The sequence below is a fragment of the Panthera leo genome, chromosome F3, assembly GCF_018350215.1.
Source record: "Panthera leo isolate Ple1 chromosome F3, P.leo_Ple1_pat1.1, whole genome shotgun sequence".
Taxonomy (NCBI): Eukaryota; Metazoa; Chordata; class Mammalia; order Carnivora; family Felidae; genus Panthera; species Panthera leo.
Window position 1 is genome coordinate 23,947,281 of NC_056696.1, and position 14,042 is coordinate 23,961,322.

The 14,042-nt window shown below is 35.4% G+C and overlaps 1 protein-coding gene across 5 annotated transcripts in view; it reads left to right on the forward strand.

Annotated features, from left to right (window-relative positions):
• EDEM3 (ER degradation enhancing alpha-mannosidase like protein 3) overlaps window positions 1–14,042 on the forward strand; it is a 68,440-nt gene that overhangs the window by 40,973 nt on the left and 13,425 nt on the right. For 4 of the 5 annotated variants that reach the window (XM_042924487.1, XM_042924489.1, XM_042924491.1 and 1 more), the window contains 9 exons: window positions 220–345; window positions 551–634; window positions 2,292–2,375; window positions 2,917–3,041; window positions 8,068–8,233; window positions 8,482–8,636; window positions 9,556–9,712; window positions 11,735–11,926; window positions 13,262–13,427. In XM_042924487.1, the coding sequence (XP_042780421.1) occupies window positions 220–345; window positions 551–634; window positions 2,292–2,375; window positions 2,917–3,041; window positions 8,068–8,233; window positions 8,482–8,636; window positions 9,556–9,712; window positions 11,735–11,926; window positions 13,262–13,427 (1,255 nt within the window). The remainder of the gene's footprint in view (window positions 1–219; window positions 346–550; window positions 635–2,291; window positions 2,376–2,916; window positions 3,042–8,067; window positions 8,234–8,481; window positions 8,637–9,555; window positions 9,713–11,734; window positions 11,927–13,261; window positions 13,428–14,042) is intronic. The other variant, XM_042924488.1, reaches the window with a different exon arrangement.

A 14,042-nucleotide genomic window follows, 5' to 3' on the forward strand; every position in this document is an offset into this window, starting at 1 on the left:
GTCTTTAATATTCTGTATCAGAATTAACACAGGGGAGTATATATATTTTAGAAAGATTCCCATACAGAATAACTTAAATATTTACATAATTACTTAGTAAATTTATTTATATATAAATTCAGCTTTACTTTCTTCACAGCGTGATTTAACGAAATGCTGTTTTTAGAGTAGTACATCTTTTTTCATCTGCTTTCATGAACACATGTTGTGATCTTCTAGCATTACGATGCCATAATGAGGTACATTAGCCAGCCACCTCTTCTACTTGATGTGCATATCCACAAGCCAATGCTCAATGCTCGGACTTGGATGGATGCTTTGCTCGCCTTTTTTCCAGGTTTGCAGGTAAAAAAACCCCAAAACAAAACACTGTACTTTCTTAATATTAATGTAGAATGATGAAGTACATTTGTGACCTCTAAAATGGAATTACCAAAATGGAGTCACATTTTAAAATGTATTAATGTGCAGCTTTCTATGTATATAATGACTCTAGACAAAATCAATTCCTATTTTATTAGGTAATTTTGTTGTTATTGTTGACTTCTAGGTCTTAAAGGGGGATATTAGACCTGCCATTGAAACTCATGAAATGTTGTATCAGGTGATTAAAAAACACAATTTCCTACCAGAGGTAAGCAAATAATCTTTGGAATTCTAATTTATATATACTGTAACTTGCTAATTTAATAATGTACCAAGTGTCATCTTCAGGGTTGGTTTATTCTCTTTTTCTGTTTTTTCCCGGTTAAATAGTATATCCATTTATATTTGGTTTATAAACTATTACATATGGTTTTCCTTTTTCTCATATACCAAAAGAACTCAAGTTTAAGGTAATGCTGGACTTTTGTGTAAAAAAACCCAAAAACCCAAATTAGTATTTTTCAGCCTTTCTAATCCATGCCATTAGATATGCATTGTCTAGTTCTAACTTTCACATATATCCATCAGCTAGAGAGACTTTTTTTTACTCTTTATTTTCTGAAGCTTATTTTATGAAAATGATAGACATTGAACATACTCTTGCTGATCACATAGACTGCCTGGTTTTTATATATTAGTAATAAATATTATTTCTAGCTTGATATGGCAAGATTTTAATAGCACACATTTTGGCTTTCCAGAAATGTACCATTAAAAATTTTCAAACTCATGTGTGACCTTGTTCTGTCGCTGCTTATTCCCTACACTGTGGGATATCTGAGCATTCCTAAAGTGTTTGTTTTAGAAAGTATAGTTATATTAGCCTTCAAGTAAGTAGGACTGTACATTGTAGAAAATTTGCATTCACTCTGAATAAACTGACGTTTCAACTAAATACGTCTTACCGCAGATGAAGTTTCATTTGGTTCCCACAAAGGTTTTGGTCTTGGGGGCTGGGGTGGCTCAGTTGGTTAAGCATCCCACTCTTGATTTCAGCTCAAGTCATGATCTCACGGTTTTCAGATAGAGCCCCACATCGGGCTCTGTGCTGAGCATGGAGCCTTCTTGGGATTCTCTTACCCCTCTTTCTCTGCCTCCCCCCTTTTAAAAATAAATAAACTTTTAAAAAAGCTAAAAAACAAAGTTTTAGTTTTATTTTGATCTTTTTTTTAACACTTTATTTTCTTTTTTGAGAGACAGAAACAGAGTGTAAGCAGGGGAGGGGCAGAGAGAGACAGGGAGACACAGAATCCAAAGGCTCCAGGCTCTGCGCTGTCGGCACAGAGCCTGATGCGGGGCTTGAACCCACGAATGTGAGATCATGATCTGAGCCGAAGTTGGATGCTCAACTGATGGAGCCATCCAAGCGCCCCTTAATCTTTTTTTTTAACCAGTTGGCTCTGTTAGTAAATAATTTCAAGTGAGACTAGTGTAGTTTTTAACTAATGCCCTGTCTCACTCTGCAGAGGATTGAGGTTATAAAAGAAAATATATGCTAAAATGCCAAAATAGAAACATAAGAACTAGGGACTTAAGAGGGGAAAATGGAGATAAGGAAAAAGAAAACACAAAGGCCCATGTAGTGGCATTACTGAGTTTCATAGTTTTCTCTAAGCTTCCTAATAGCCAGAATGATCATTTACAAAAATAATTACATTTAATTGGTAAAAATAGCACCTTACCAAAAATGAATTGGGATTTTAAGCGATGAAAATTTTCATTTTGTAGATGAAAGTTATCAATATTTTAATTATTTTTAAATTGTTTGTGGTCTAATTCATGTGCTATTATATTATATACTCTGGAGTCACTTGTTTATTTTTTAACTCACATTACAGTACCTATTTATATGTTGTTTTGTCCAGGCATTTACGACAGATTTCAGGGTACATTGGGCTCAACATCCTTTAAGACCAGAATTTGCAGAAAGTACCTACTTCTTGTATAAAGTAAGCTATTTTACCTCTTTTTTTTTTTTGCTGTTTAACACCCATTTTGTGTTGGATATCTCACTATCTTATAATAGTAATTGGGTTTTCAGACTGCTTGTTTAATGTTATAATGATTGGATATGTTACAGTTTACATTCATCTAGTCCATAGTTACTGAAAGATGTAAGAATTGACATCTAAGTTTTTTGTCTTTTCAAAATACTTGTATAAACATTTCTATATAGAGTTTTATATTTGAGAGCTGCTTTCTAAAGCATGTCTCTTACCTTTCTTTAATCAGGCCACCTTTCTGGGTATTAAAAATTTTATCTAAGGGTTGAGATATATAGTTGGACAGCTTTCCAGTTGTGTGTTTAAGAAATTCCATAAAGCAGATCCATGGCTTATTTTCAGAGCTAAGTTCTATGTAACCTGTGTTCCAGTGCCTGATACAATGCCTAAGCACCTAGTAGGTACTCAATAAATATCTGATAAATGAGTGGGTGTATGGTAATATATAAGCTATATATATGTATACATATATTCTCCTTTTTAATAGGCTACAGGAGATCCTTACTACCTTGAAGTAGGGAAAACACTTATTGAAAATTTAAATAAATATGCTAGAGTGCCTTGCGGATTTGCTGCCATGAAGGATGTTCGTACTGGAAGTCATGAGGACAGGTAAAACAATTCCTAACATCCCCTTTCCTCAGGGTAACTTACAGCAACACAAAATAGGACTCTTAGGTAGAATTCAGATAAGCTTTACAAAGGGTATTTGAAGATGCAAAACTTAGTTCGTCGTGTTTAATTTCTAAACTCTCTTGAATAGGCTGATTTAAAAATGTTTGAAAAGTTTGTATTTTTATCATAGTGCCTGGCATATAGTAGGTGCTCAAATGATTTTTACACAGATGAACAAATGATTGTTAAATATCAGAACCTTAGTATTAGGAATGGGGTGTTCTGTGTTAATTTCTGACACTTTACATAATATAAAAACTGTTACCAGGGTGATGAATGATCTGAATTATGATATATGTCAAGAATTCCTCAAAGTAGTATCGTGGTTAACGTATATTCTTATTCTGTTGCCGGTTTGGAGGCTGGGGAAGACCACTGGCAGTTTCTGTTTCATTGGTTACTGATAGATGTAGATGGCATGAAATAAGCTATAAAAAGCATACTTTGGTTACTGTGATAGTCGCTAACATTCCAGTTATTTTAACTGTCCAGAAAATAGCAACACACTAGTTTCTAATGAGCACTAAAGTTTATTTATTTGGTTAACAAATGTTCATTCCATAGGCATTTATGAGGTGTCTTATATGCCAGAGTTATACTAGTTTTTGAGGATTAAAGATAGGAAGACATGTCTTTTCCATCTTTGAATCACTGAGAATGGATGGGTAAATAAATTTTAAAACATTGTATAAGTGCTGTGAAACATATTAAAGGGACATGAAATGCAAATTGGGATGTGACAGTCACTGGAAGACCACTGGAGGTTCTTGTATCTTGAAGGATGAACAAGGGTTAGGAAGAAGTACTAAAAGGACTTTGAGGCAGAGGGACTAGAGGCAGGTGAGACACAGCACTCGTCATCTACTCGGAGTTATCCCTTAGTCCTTCACTCCGAGTATTTAGATAATAATTAATGAGGCTTGGGACCTACTTCCCTGATCATAGCTGATGAAAACTGGTTAGGTTTTTAGAAACTGGCATGCAGATACCAGCAAGAAATGAAAGCAAATAGGCTGTGTATTTGTTTTTAACATTTATTCACTGCTTCCCACCTTCTGGGTGCTCTTTTTTTTTTTTTTTGAGAGAGAGAGAGTGAGAGATGGTATGCAAGCACAGCGGGGGCGTGGAGAGGGAGCACGAATCCCAGGCAGGCTTCTCACTGAGCATGGAGCCCCAGTGCAGGACTCGATCTCACAACCGTGAGATCATGACCTGAGCTGATATCAAGAGTTGGATGCTTAACCAACTGAGCCACCCAGGCACCCGGACACTCTTCTGATTAAGCACTTTCTATGTTTAACTCATTTGATCTTGAACTCTCTGAAGTGTAATTTCTACTATAATCTTCATTTTATAGATGAAGAAGCTGAGGCACAAAGAAATTGGGGAACTTACCTAAGGTCACACATTAGTAAAGTTAAGTCCAGATTCCCATCAACACTTGAACTCTAAGAACACGAAGCTCTTGAACACCATGCTATTCTGGCAGTTCATTCAAGGAACAGTAATTAAGTACCTTCTTTATGCCAGGCACCACACTTAGGTGTGGGGATGGAAAAAGAAATTAGAATCAATTCCTGCCCTCCCATGACTTACAGTTAGTGGAGAAGATAGGTGTATAAAGACGTAATTGCAACCATGTGATTTGTGCTGTGGTGGAAAAAAAGGGGTAACAGGTTGAAGAATTACAGAGGAAGACATGATTTATCCTGTTTAGAGAGTTCTAGTTTTCTAAATTTAACATTCTTCTTTTTTTCCCCAGTGAATATTCCTTACATGACGTTGTTTCTAGACCTTTTACCACTGCCTTTGCCCTAATCTGATTTCATATTCCAATATATAGAGTATCTCTTAAAATAACAAGTCCAGAATTAATCACACTTAAGATGTGCCTGGCAAAAACATCACTGTTAAGAACAGTTGTAAGGTTGCTAATTTTCTGAGGGGCTGATGGGTTTACACCCTCTATTCAATTGAGGATCACTGCTTCATCAACTCTGTTCCTCATGACAGCATTGAGGACAGCATTGTATCTTTTAGGCAGTTGGCCGAACAAAAGGTTGAGAACTACTAGTCCTCATCATTCTGTGTTATTAGATGTGCTTTAGATTTTTTAGCGGCTTTATTATATTCACCTCACGGTGAACTTGTAGCCAATTGACCTCAGTTACTTGTGGCCTGCTGACAAATGGGTATTCTCCACCCTACTTTTGAGTAAATGATTTTTTTTCTTTAGTGTAAACTTAGAACTTTATACTTACCTCAGCAAAATTTGGTTTTGTTGGGGTGTGTGTATGTGTATGTGTTTCTAGACCTAAAAGAGAGCTTGAATCTCATCTTAGTCATCTAACATATTACTAATCTAAGTTCAGTGAGCTGCAGTTTAAGCATACCTTAGAAAATTTCCATCTAAATTGCCAGGAGGAATTCTGGTTAGGACCAAGACCAGTGTACCTTATGGTGTGGAACTTGAGAGTTTGCAGGTTACAAGCTCTTTGCATTTGGTTGCTTATTCCTTTACAGATCTACCAGTGCTGTCACCTGGCTCACCAGTGTCCCTGCGCCCATGTGCACACGCGCGCGTGCACACACACACAATTTTCAGAATGGGACTATCTGTATTTTCTTTATAATAATGATCACTGGAAAGAATTTAAATGGCAAAAATAATATGAAAATCTTCGCTAAGACACTTCCCCTACATGCCCACCCTAAGATAACCACGGTTGGCAATTTGATAAATAGTCTTCCAGACGGTTTTATTGCATGTATGTTTGCATTTTTTTTTTTTTACTGTTATTTTTATTTATATTTGAGAAAGATACAAAGAAAGAGAAGGAGACGAATCCCAAGCAGGCTCCATGCTGTCAGCACAAAGCCCAACCTGGGGCTCGAACTCATGAACTGTGTGAGATCATGACCTGAACTGAAATCAAGGGGTGCCTGCGTGGCTCAGTCAGTTAAGCATCCGACTTTGGCTCAGGTCATGATCTCACGGTTCGTGGGTTTGGGCCCCACATCAGGCTCTGTGCTGACAGCTCGGAGCCTAGAGCCTGCTTCTGATTCTGTGTCTCCCTCTCTCTTTGCCCCTCCCCTGCTCACGCTGTCTCTCTTTGTCTCTCAAAACTAAATACATGTAAAAAGAAAATTAAAAAAAATAATAATATGAAAATCTTTGCTAAGACACTTCCCTTACTTGCCAGCCCTAAGATAACCATTGTTGGCAATTTGATAAACAGTCTTCCAGACAGTTTTATTGCATATATGTTTGCATTTCTGGGTTGTTTTTTTTTTTTTACTTTTATTTTTATTTATATTTGAGAAAGATACAAAGAGAAGGGGATGAATCCCAAGCAGGCTCCGTGCTGTCAGCACAGAGGCCAATGTAGGGCTCGGACTCATGAACTGTGTGAGACCATGACCTGAACTGAAATCAAGAGTCGGATGCTTAACTGACTGAGCCACCCAGGCACCCCAATGATTTTTTAATACAAATGAGATTATATGATAAGATACCCAGTTTGCTAGCTTTACCCAACTCATACTGTAGTGATCTATCCTGTCTCCATTCTTTTCTAAATGTTTCCAAATCATTTGTTTCATAATCAGTTCTACAATTCACTGCAAGTCAACACTGTGTTCATCAGTCTATACTTCTCAAGCTAACATTTTTTCATGATAGTAACTCCCCGTTATCATAAGTATATTGCAGGATGACAGGGCATGTTTTATATATTCTGAAAAGATTAACTACAAAATGTTCAAAAATTTTTGTGACATTACAGGTGAGTAATGAAAGTCATTCAAAAATGAAACATCATTGATGTGTAGGAAAAATAAGGATAGCTGTGTTTTGAGCTTATACATATGCCAGGTGCTATGCTAAATAATGGACTTAGAGTATCTCATTTAGTCTTCACCCCAATGTTAGGCAGGTATTATTATGTCCTTTACAAAAAAATAAACTGAAACTCACAGTTCTTATATAATATCCCCATGATTACACAGCTAGTCAGTGAAAGGCCTTTTCTTTTTCCAGAGCCTGTGTTCTTATCACTGTGTTCCATTGCCTCTCTAGTTCATTCTTTTTGTAATACTGCTAAAAGTTTCACTTGATTTAGTAAACGTTTATTGAGTGCCTACTGTGTGCCAGGACTTGTGCTTGGCAGGAGATGTAAAACTATGTCATCTGTCCAGTAAGCCACAAGTTATTACCACCAAAACCTAGGACTCTTTGGGAGGTGGTAAATGTAATGAAATTTCATGTTACTGTAACTACATCTAACAGCTGTGCTTTTTCTGCCACTTTTGATTTTATTAAAAGCTTTTCTTTAAAATGTTTATTAAAACATTATAACATTGAATCATTTGTAAAGTCATATATATTTATATTTTTATTCCTTTTGTTCTATATTCCCTTCTTGACAGGTATTTAAATATTTACAGTTACAACCATAGTCCCTGTGATTTTGTGTTGTGCTTTTTTCTTGTAATTTTTTAGAAATGATTTCCTTTACCTTAAAACCTTCTTGTATATAACTTAAGTGTCTACATCATGAACTCCATCAAAATTGTATTACTTTATCCAATTTAATTAATATTAATTGACAATTCTTGTATGGCTCTTACTAGTAAAGTTTCATCTGCATTACCTCCCTGTTGTTGCTTCTCTGTAGAAGAAATGGAAAACTCTCCTTCATTGGAAGGCCAATAGGAAAATCTTGTCTGCACCATTGACAAGATTTAGTGTGCCTGTGTGGTAGGCAGTCCCTCTGGTCTTTTTCATTTCCTTGGAATATGCTTGGAGTCAAGACTATTACCACCGGGGGATAGATGGATTCTGTAGTACTTTGGACATCTAAATTGATACAGACATGTTTATTGACCTTGACTCTTTGGCTTCAGATAGTTAGTATTTGAATATTTTTATGTTCTAAGATTTAATTATGACCTTTTATTTTAGAATGGATTCTTTCTTCTTGGCTGAGATGTTTAAATATCTTTACCTGTTATTTGCCGATAAAGAAGACATTATCTTTGACATAGAAGATTACATCTTTACAACAGAAGCTCATCTGTTACCTCTTTGGCTCTCTACTACAAATCAAAGCATCTCTAAGAAGAATACAGTAGGTTATGTTTTTTAATTAAATGTTTTATTGTGTTTTATGTGTTTATTTTTCCAAGTGAAAAGTAATCTGTGCATAGAATTCAATAAATATATGTATGGTAGGAGGAAAAGTACACTTGATATTTTCTTTGTTTCCTTTATTGCATCCTATATATTCTTATATTTCATTTAATGTTTCATTTGAACAAGATGTAATGTTAAGTAAAATAATTATTTTTATTTACATAACATTCTTTTATATTGTAGACTTCAGAATATACAGAACTGGATGACAGTAATTTTGATTGGACTTGTCCAAACACTCAGATTCTCTTCCCTAATGATCCGTTGTATGCTCAGAGCATTCGTGAACCCTTGAAAAATGTGGTGGATAAGAGCTGTCCGAGAGGCATCATCAGAGTGTAAGATGTATTATTTTATATTTGTTAATATTAAAGTTAATTGTTCGTAAATGATAGAGAATGTAAGGAACATATAACAGCCCAAAAGACGTTTACTTAGACCAAAAATATTGAAGCATATAGTTACCAGTAATTAAAAGTTATTCATTGGTAAAGTTATATGAAAAAGTTTATTCTGCAGTAATGTCTTTTTCTTATGGAAATTTTCTTACGGAAATTTATTATGGTGTATCTTTTGTTTAATGAACTAAGTATTAATGGTCAGTGGGTGGCATATAGTAGTTTTTAACTTCTGTAGTTCATTTTTACCCAGAATAGTTCCATCAGATATTTCCACATGTCTTGTATATGTAGAAAATATTTAAAAAATATTTTTCCTTTAACTGTGTTTTCTACATAAGGAAAGTATAGATTTTGTTTTAATTGATTTTATTTTTTGATGAAGTGCTTATTCTTGATTTTTAAATAAATTTTTTTGGCTTAATGAGTTCATTTTTTCCCAAATAGTTACATTGAAAAGCCATTAATAAATTAAAAAAATTTTTTGAGTATTGTTACTCACTGATAGAAGTATTGTTTTACTTTTAAAATATTGGGAGAAAAGTCTGTTTTTCAAGGGAGAAATCGGTAATAACAAATCCCCAAGCCAACCTATCCTGTACCTTCAAATAGTTTATAAGGCTGTTGACTAAGACAGTCCTGCAGATAATATACATGCTTTGGTAATTGTAAAATATTTGAGTTATACCACTTAATAACCTAAGTAATATATGGGAAAATAACTGTTTCCAGTTTTTTCCAGTTTCACTAGTTCTATAACTAGCAATTTTGCAAATACCTACAATTATTTTTATTTGCCTTCTGTTTTTCCCCAGTTCTGATTTGTAGTTTTTTAAACCTTGTCTGTAATTACTTTTAGCAGAGAGGAGAGTTTCAGGAGTGGAGCTAAACCCCCTCTGAGAGCCCGAGATTTCATGGCCACTAACCCTGAACATTTAGAAATCTTGAAGAAGATGGGGGTGAGTTTGATTCACCTCAAAGATGGGAGAGTCCAGTTGGTTCAACATGCAATCCAAGTAAGCCATTGCTGTACTAATTAGATACCATCTCTGCCCTCTGTGGTCTCATTAGCTTGAATAAGATAATGACATTTGGCTTTCTAAAAACTTTTAATAGATGATTCAGAGAACCATTCTAGAATTTTAGGACTTGGAGAGGTATCTTGGAAAGCCATGTAATTCAACCCTTTCATAGGCTAGATCAATTAAATCACAAAAAGGTTAGGTAGTTTGCTTAAATTGATATAGTCAAATGTAGGGCTCAAATCCAAATTTTTCTGTTTTTCAGCCCCTTGTCTTTCCATAATTTAGAGCATAATCTTAAAAGCTAATAATTAGTTTTAATATCTCTGTAGTTTACAGCATTTTAGTTTCCAAAACATTCCTGAATCTAAGTATTTTATTCGTTATGGAAATCAAAAGTTGCATGTACATGTCTATGCCTAGGAAAGATAACAGATTTCCCTTTTGGGAAAATTCTATTGTTTTTTTGCTGGAAAAGCTTTCATAACATGAGGCCTTTTAATTACCCAGCTTATTAGTGTATTGATTCTGAGAAAACTACATAGTTTGCTAAATAATTTCAACCTGGATCCATACCAGGTATCCCTTAAATTCAGCCTTCCCACAACCTTAGTTTCTGTCTCGGAATTCTGTTTCATCTCTGTTGTCACATCCATCCTTCCTCAAAGAGTATTCTTTCCACTTCCTTATGTTTCACTTACTGTCACTTCTCAGTAGTGGGAGTGACATCTCTAACTACATTACTTTTACTTATGCCACCAGTGACATAATTACCACCCAATGGCCTCTTAATCCTTACTTGATTGAATTTTTCTGTAACTGTTGACTGACCTCTTTTTAAAACCTATCCCTTTCTTGGCTTCCAGGGCATTCCAGCAACATACATCTTTCCTACTTTTCTGTTCTTTGCTTTGTGGATTCCTTTGGAGCTCTCCTTTTTTGGTACAACCACTCAACGTAGGCACTGCCAAAGAACCTGGATCATACCCTTTTCTCTCTATACTCTTCTTCAGCAGTCTCCTCCGTTTCTACAAGTTCAGCTGTCGTCTTTGTACACATGATTTCTTAGATACACATAGGTAACCCTGACTCCTAATTCAGCTTTAGTCTGCCTGTCATACATGTCTGCATCTCCGTCTCAATCTGTCCAAACCTGATTTAATTATCTCTTCCTGTCCCCACCTCAGTCCATCTCTTTTCCTTTTTGTTGTCCGTCTCAGTAGACCCTAACATCATTCTCCTAAGTCACCGAAACTGGACATATCAAGATAGGCTTGAACTTGTCTCTGTGTCCCAACCCTCTCTGTTTTCTTTCATCCTCTGACTCCTGTCAAATCCAAATGGCTTTTCCTGTACAGTCTCAGGAATCCACCTTCTTTCTACCATAGTCAGGCATTCTTTAGCTTTTCCTCTGTTAAGACTCAAATCACATGTCATTCTAAATATTTCCCAGATCCACACTGGCAGAATCAATCATTCCCTTGTCTGTGCTGCTAGTCTACTTTCCCACCGGAGAATTTTATCATAGGTAATTTTACATGTCTGTCTCCTCTGGATACAAACTTCTTAAAGTGAAAGACTATCTCCCCACTTCCCAGTGAAGTGCTGGAGCCCGACACTAATAGATGCCTGATACATATATTTTGAATTTAGTCTGGTTGTTGGTTCGTAATTCCAAAGAAGTGAAGTGTGGGTCAGGTATGAGGTTTATTTCTGAAAAGAGAAAGCAGTGGGGAGAAATCAAGCATAGTATTAGCATTTGAGCATTTGGTGGAAGTCTAATACTCCCATTTGTATCAGAGTGGTTTATAGAACAGTGAAAGAGACATTGATAAAGATTATAAATTTACTTTCAGAAAATATTTCCAGAACTAATATTTTTGAGGACAAAAAAAGCCATAAAATATTTGATAGGGACCAAAACTGAAAGGGAAAATTATTGTAGTAGTATTTAAGAAATCAGAAAGTTGAAAGTTTTCATAAGGAAAGGATAAAATGAATTTGTTTTTTTCCTAGGCTGCTAGTTCAATTGATGCTGAAGATGGGTTGAGGTTCATGCAGGAGATGATTGAACTGTCAAGTCAGCAACAGAAAGAACAGCAGCTACCTCCACGAGCCGTACAGATTGTTTCCCACCCATTTTTTGGCAGGGTAGTGTTGACTGCTGGACCAGCTCAGTTTGGGCTAGATCTGTCTAAACATAAAGAGGTGTGTACACTTACAATGTACTCGTTGAAATTGAATTTAAAGTATTGTGTAAGAATTATCTAATTTCTTAGTTGCTCTAATTTATTAAACCTAAATATTTAATTTATTAAAACCTAAATATTCACTCTCCCAGATTAAAGTAGATTAAAGTTAAAAGCATATCTTGAAAATTTTGAGTCATAATTTATGTATACAACATACTTATAGGATTTTACTTAAAATATTGTTTAGATACTGTCCATTTCTTGGCCTGTTCTCTAATTTGGTATCTTTAAATTATCTAACAATGGGTTTTGGGACTTTCTAACCACTACTAGAACCTTTTGTTGAACAATAAGCTAACTTGGAGCCTTAACGTAGAGAACAGCTCTAAAAGCAGAGGTGTTTTGGCCCAAGTGACTATGGAGAGTGATGCTGAGGTCCCACCAGGCCAATAGGAAGACCACTAAGCTAGCCCATCCCCTTAGTTTTAACACAGTAAACAAAGATCTGCATTGCTAAACAGTGCACAAGTTTATCTAATTGGTTGCAGAGTTGGGACCAGACCCAAGTAGCCTGACCATCTAAAGCCAATGGTCTTTGAACTCCATTACCCCTAATTTAGGCCATTTTTATATGTGTATTTTAAAGCTATATAGGTTTGTGGATTGACTCATCCATTCAGCACCTCTTTATTGAGTCCCTACTATATTCTAGGCACTGTTTTATTAGATGTTTGCTGTATATCAAGTTTACAAAGCCAGTGAAGATCCATGCCCTCATGGAGTTTATGTTCTAAGAGAGGGATATTAAAACATCTTTATTTTAGCATCTTTAAAGTCAGTTCTCTAGTGGATTTAATTTTTCTAAGAAGAAGAACTGCTTACAGATTCATGTAGACTAAATCCAATTTTTTCCTCTTTCAAAATTTTTTCTGGCTACCAGTGATGATTTAAAAATGGTTACCAGCTATTTTAATTGTGGGTGTGGGTACATAGTGAAACTGCCTACAGATTTACATATTCCAACTTTACCACTCACTAACATTGTGTCTTTGAGCATACTAGATAAACTGAGTCTCAGTTTCCCCCTATGTAAAATGGAAATATCATCTGTATTATTTTTCTTAGAGTTTTTATAAAGATCAGATTTAGTCATTTATGCAAAAATGCTTTATAAACTGCAGAGCACAGTAAAATGTCAGTTGGGTACTATATGATATGCAAAATGTTCAAAACAAAAATTTATATATTGGATGTGTTATCATTAGAAAAGAAATAAGGCTTATTTAAAACTCTAGATAGTGAGCGATTTGAGAAGATAAAGGAATATTTAAGTTACTTTTATTTCTGACAGACGAGAGGATTTGTTGCAAGCAGTAAACCATACAATGGTTGTTCAGAGCTTACTAACCCCGAGGCAGTGATGGGAAAAATCGCTTTGATACAAAGAGGACAGTGCATGTTTGCAGAAAAGGCACGCAACATTCAGAATGCTGGTGCCATTGGTGGCATTGTTATTGGTGAGTAATCCTCTGTGCCGTTGTGTTGATGAGGAGGAGATGATTTTTAGGATTTTTTCCTTGTATTTTTCAAAATTTTATTGGAATTCATCATATTATTTTTACTTCACTAGTCAGTGTAATGGATGGGTAATCCAGTGACACTCTTAATAATTTCTATGTATCTTGTATCTTTTTTGAGAGTCTAGATTTAGGTTTCTGTATATTAATGCCAGTGAAAGTGTGTGTGAAGGTAGGGTACCCCAAAGCACCCAGCACTATGGATAGAAAATGTGCTTTGAGATCCAGAGCCCCTTAAAGGCAAGAATTACACCCTGTCACCTCCAGTGGGGAGCCATTAAAAATACTCATTCCTCCACAAAGTTGCAGGGTTTGGAGTCAAATACATGGGGGAACAGTTCCTGGCTCTGCCACAAGATCATGGTGTAACCTTGGCCTTGGCCCAGCTTTAGTTTATCAGTTTATTCAATAGAATTTTTTTTTAAGCTCCAGTGAAAATGTTAATAAATATCTTTTAGGTGGTTGTAAGGTTAGAAGATAATAATACATAAAATTTGTTAGCATAAGGGCTTACATACCATAGGTATAAGTACTAATTGCTAGCAAATTTTTATT